Here is a 5,674-nt window from a genome sequence, read left to right as displayed (position 1 = left end):
CTCTTTTGCTTTTGTTTGTTTTTTTTCTCTTGATTAATTTCTCCTTTATTTTTTTTATCATTTTTATTATCCTCTGATTTTTTTTTTGGTAAAAACCCCCATTATTTACAAAAATATTTTTCAACAGTGTATACATTTCTTAATGAATATATGTATTCTTTGCATACTAAATCATGTTGTGATATTTGTGAACAATATAAGTTATGTGTTTCATATAATGATGATTGTATATGACTGTTTGAAAATTAAAAAAAAAATGAAAATAAAAAATGCGTTTTGTAATATTAGAAATCAAATTTGTAATGTTAAAAAATTAATTTGTTATATTACAAAATCATTTTTAATATTATGAAAGACTCATTTTTTTCACTTTGGCTTGCCATTGAAAATTATCTATTCTTTAAGTTCAAACATACAAATAGTGTTTGTATTGATAATGTGGTTTTTATGAATATTTATTTATTATTATTATTATTATTATTATTTCATTTTAAAATTCCCGCGTAACAAACCTATTCAAACCAGAAATTAACCAATCGGCGTTCAGATAACAAAAGACTTCAATTTCAACCCGCCATATTGGTTGATGTAAACAAAATGTTCTGACATGTTCAAATACTAAATAGATTGAAAGATATGGCTTTAGTTTTGGGTGTCGGTCCAGGACTTTTTACATTAGCTTTAATATGGTCAATTTGCTTATTGCTCTGTTTGTTGTTGTCTCGTGCTGAAGGTTCAGTTGCGTAAGTTTTGTATACTGTCAATACTGATTACTGAATACTGTAGTCTGTTCTTTAACTACTTGGAGTAGGCATTGCCTACATCAGGGAGCACCGTGAGCTTTAATTACTGTACTTGTACCGTATGTGAAAGACTCGTAAGAATAGTAAAAGCTTCAAGGGAAATCAGTATATATTTATTTGAAAATCTGCTTTGTTTTATAATTAATGGGGGGAAAAGTTTTTTTTTTTTTTCAATGAATTAGTAAAAAAAATTTTGAACATTTGTTTTTTTTTTTTCAAAAGATTCCAGCCACCAGCCCCCTTTTTTCCCCTTACTTTTAAAATGGCGGAAGATTTTGTAGCACTTCACCATACTTTCTAATGTTTAACCCTTAAGGACATCTCTAGCAACATACTTTTCAGTTTAAGAGGATCAAGGAGTTAAATATACAAGGATTCTCATCTGGTGTGACCTTGTGTGGCGTGTGGCGAGATTTCAGTATACTAGCCACAGCTACTTGCCGCCTATACAGTTAAAATTACGTCATATAAAACATTGATATCACAAAAGCAGGGAAAGGTACTGCTCACAGGCGCTTGTTTCTGTCTATATGGGTGAAATACTATCAAACAGGTCGACTATCAATGCCTTCTACTTGGGCATTGATAGTCGACGCCTCTTTGATAGTATTTCCCCCACATAGACAGAAACAAGCACCTGTGGTACAGCTATAAACATCCTTATATACACCACCAGACAATTTTTATCAATTGAAAACAACTTTTATGATTGTTAGGGTTTTGAAGAAGGAGTTTGAACTGTAATTTGGTAGGGAATGCCTTTCTCAAGGGTGTTACTCTGCCCGCCATTTTTTATTTCAACAGTTGGTCAAATAAAAACGTTGATGTCATGCAAGAACAGGAAACTACAGCTGCAAAATTTCTTATATACACCCTCGGACCATTTCTGATCAATTTGAAATAAATTTCATAATGATAGATCAGGTTTTGAAGAAGGAGTTTAAATTTTAAATTAATAGGGTAACTGCCCTGGAAGGCGGGCTACGCAGTCAGGGGTCAAAACAAAGGCATGTATAAACGTTGATATCACAAATGCTGAGAAAGCTAAAACTATAAAACTCCTTGTATACAATCTTGTACTATTTCAGATCAATTTTTAACTAATTTTATGACCATTGGGTTTGGAAAAAGGAGTTTGAATTTTTAATGAGGAGGGAAGTACGCCTTCGAGGTTGGACCAGGTTGAAAATTTGATAAGAGATTAAAGTCTGAAATATCGAGGTATTGATCAAAATAAAACATTGAAAAAGTTTGGAGGCCACTTGAGGTGGGATATTTAAATTTGTTTTTCAAACCATATTGGTCAGAATACCTACATTTATAGTGACGAAATGTTGAAGCGATGAAACTAGATTAATTTTAGTCTGAATTTCCTCGGACCCTGTAACCCTCCTCTTTTTTATTTGGATATTGATTAGTCAGGTTGGGGTCAGAACGATGTGCCATTCAAAAAGTTGGAGATTCTGATCATTCAGTGGTACCGCAGAGTATCTCCCTCCAACTGCAATTACTTTTGGAACAGAGGGGTAGTGGACACATAATTTTTCAGCAGAATTTTGAAATATTGTGTTAGATTCTGGTTATCAATATCCTAATAAAAAAGAGGAAGGTTGTAGGGTCAGAAAAAATTGGGACGATTAATTTGTGCAGATACTGGAGATATTACAGTTCTTCACAGATGGTTGGAATATGATTTTACACACATCATATGACATAAACAAAGTTCAGATGCAACTGACAGCTGAAAATTCCAAAAAGAAAACGATTACCTTTCCTTTCTTAGGAAAGCTATGCTTTGATTTGGATAATACAATTAGATTTATATTTTTTCTGAGGCGGAAAGCCTTGTTACTTCCAGGTCATGACTTTTTTGGGTTAGTATATTGGGGAACCTGAAGGAAAATTAAGATTGTGCATGTAATGACTGTAGTGCTTACACCACTTAGTGGTAGTTGCTATTACAGTTACGTCTGTACATAGTAAATGATAGTTACATGAACATAGAATACATATACTTGTACAGTAACAGTATGAACTGTACAAGTTGAAGATCTGGTGTTTTGTTTCTAAGTATAATCCTAATAGACCCTTTTATGCTAACAGTGATCATCATTTTATGTAAGGATTTTCATTGAAGCATCGTCATATATGAAAAATTTAAAGGTATTATGTCAATGTTATTTTGTAGGTATGCCGGTGTAGGATCTATTGTTCTTGCTGGTTTAATTACAGTAATTTTTGCTGTTTTACCCAGAGAACCCAAAGAACCAACAGTAGAAGAATCTGTCACAGTAGGTATTCCTGAAGGATACACCAACAGTTTCCAAATTGACATCTGTACATATATCTGTCCTATATATTTTCATAGGCAAAAATTTTATTTTACATGATGAGCTGTAGTGTGTATACCATTCTGCTTGGTCTAACAATAATTTGCTGTTAGGAATGTTTTATAATGTAATAACAAAGTTCCTGGCAGAGTTATACACAAAATGTATGTACAAGTGTAAGTTATGTATCAATCACTGAAATTTAAAGAACTGATAATGATCAGAGGTTAATGATTTTTTTCATAGGTTTAGGGTTAGTAAATAAATTATCCACATTCCCTGTTTAAATTTTACTATCCCTGTATATAGTTTTGGAAGGTATGCTCCACCAAGAATATTTTGAAACTTGAGATGCAAAATCTTCCATTATGACCATACATGGAGATGTTTAAACACAGTTTGGTCTCTTTGTTACCCGAGAAACTTTCCCAGTTGGAAGTAGAGATTATGAATTGACTTTCCCAGAGAATGTTCATGTCATGTTTATTTTGAATATTAAGAGGGTGTCCGTGTTTAACGTAAACAGATCCTATATGGGTGGCACAGGGTAAATTTTATCCCTCTGATTTGTTCTAATGTAATGTATGTCAAATGATAAAAAATTTGAATTGACTATGGATGGCTTAGAAAATTATTTCAAAGTTTCCTAACAAATAACTGAATTTTGCTCAAATTTGAGTTCAATGAATTTCAATACTTTTTTTGTAATTTATTTCTCTTTAAACATTCCAGTTAAACAAAAGCCCAAATTGAATTGGGAAAAGGATGCATTTGTGGTATTAAATGATTTTTTTTTATTGAAATAATGATGTCATGTGCCATCCACCCACTGCCTGGTTTTTGTCTTGGACACCCTCTTAAATGATTATCTCTGATAAGAAGTACTTATATTATTTATCTTAATATTATGTTACTGAAAAGGATATAAATCATTTTGTCAGTCCACTAATAATATGTTTTCTAAAAATTTTAATTATTTTACTGTTTATTTATTTTCAGATTTATGATTATGGAATTATCTACAGATATCTGATGATTTCTGGTTGTGCTTTGTTTTTAGTAATTGGACTTGTTATGTATTTGACTGATCATATGATGATGCCAATTTATGCAAAACCAATACGAAGACTCCGTTAGACAGTAGTGTGGTTCTCGTGGTTGTTTAGTGATCAAAATGTGTAACTGGTGGAAAACGTAAAATATAAATTGACAGAGAGGATAATCATAGAGTATCAAGTTAAATTGAAATCTTGCATATTCAAGTTAGTAATTACACCTAAATGTATCCCTAAATTTGAATCCTTGAAATTGGGTGACATTTGAATTCTAATCTCAAATGTAATTATGGTGTTGAAATTGTCAGAATGGTTGTTTGATATCTCCAATAATTTTTTGTTTGAAAATTCCCAACTTGTATCTTATTGTCACCAAATGTTTTACCTTTTAATAAATTCTTGACACTGAAAATTCTATAAAAAAAATTTGATGGTTTATGTCATGAATCCATTCTGATATCAAGAATGACAGCAAGATTATTTCATACTGAATAAAACGTTGAAAACAAATGGAACACGTTTTGTGTTTCTTTTACATATTGCAAGAAAGATAACTCTGGTTTGTCATGCAATAATATTCTTCCAACTAACCACAAATGATTTATTGGTATCAGTACAGGATGTTGCCATTTTGTCTGAACATGAGCATTGTAGATAATTGGATAATTGTAATAAACACCTGTTTGATATTGAGGTCATTATGAAAGTGTTCTTTAATCTATAGTTACAAAAGCAAATGTGATATTTAGTATGTTTCAGATGTAAACAATTTTACTACTAGTTTTACTTTAAAATATAAAAATTTGTGTATATATGTTTATGTTTACTTGTATTATATTAAAAGATGTCGGGTGGTATATGGTATTTACTACTATACTGCAACATCAAACTTGATAGCAGGAGCCATAACTTGCATGATGATGTCACTTAATTCAGTTGATCTGGCCCAGTTCAAATCTTTTCAATATCCAGAATATTGAACAATATATAAAAAAAATTGTGGACACTAGACCAATTAGTCAACACATTTACCTGTACAGAGTAGTTGATATCGGCCATCATATTAGACCAACAATGAGGTTGATCAACTAATGATATGTTCAAAGTAGCGATTTTATTTTTAAACTTTTATTTACAAAATGAAGTGTGTGATAACCAGATTAAGTGATAAATGATTTTCTATTTAAAAGAGGTTAAGATATATTTTAAATGTGCATTTTTTGTATGTACTAATGCCCACCTATCTTAAGGTACCAACATGTCACACAGTTGAAGGATCACCTCTAAATTACAATAAACGTTTAATTTTGTATACTTTTTAACGTAAAGATCTGTTTTCAATTTAGTGAAATAGGGTTGTGTCTTCAGGGAACTTTTCCGGGTTGTGTCTTACCTTTAAAAATTGCTAATAGTAAAAAATAGGAGATGTGGTATGATTGCCAATGAGACGGTCATCCACCAAAAGCCAAGCAACAAACAAATAACT

General features: G+C 31.4%; 1 protein-coding gene across 1 annotated transcript; it reads left to right on the top strand.

Annotated features, from left to right (window-relative positions):
- The first annotated feature begins 549 nt into the window (after positions 1 to 549).
- LOC148615873 (transmembrane protein 218-like) lies at positions 550 to 5,002 on the top strand. Its single transcript, XM_088581550.1, has 3 exons — positions 550 to 743; positions 2,992 to 3,094; positions 4,133 to 5,002. The coding sequence occupies exons 1-3, from the start codon at positions 637 to 639 to the stop codon at positions 4,268 to 4,270; spliced, it is 348 nt and encodes a 115-aa protein (XP_088437676.1). The 5' UTR covers positions 550 to 636; the 3' UTR covers positions 4,271 to 5,002.
- The last annotated feature ends 672 nt before the right edge of the window (positions 5,003 to 5,674 follow it).

This window comes from Perna viridis, chromosome 5, assembly GCF_037379345.1.
Source record: "Perna viridis isolate PV_CMFRI_1.1 ecotype Kerala chromosome 5, ASM3737934v1, whole genome shotgun sequence".
Lineage (NCBI taxonomy): Eukaryota > Metazoa > Mollusca > Bivalvia > Mytilida > Mytilidae > Perna > Perna viridis.
The sequence above is the reverse complement of the archived record's forward strand: the minus strand, read 5'-3'. Positions and strand labels throughout refer to the sequence as shown.

Bases quoted from the DNA above. Each gene is read 5' to 3' on its own strand.
- LOC148615873 (XM_088581550.1), top strand. From the start codon at position 637: ATGGCTTTAGTTTTGGGTGTCGGTCCAGGACTTTTTACATTAGCTTTA. The intron at 744-2,991 runs GTAAGTTTTGTA...GTTATTTTGTAG, and splicing joins CGTGCTGAAGGTTCAGTTGC to GTATGCCGGTGTAGGATCTA. The intron at 3,095-4,132 runs GTAGGTATTCCT...ATTTATTTTCAG, and splicing joins CAGTAGAAGAATCTGTCACA to ATTTATGATTATGGAATTAT.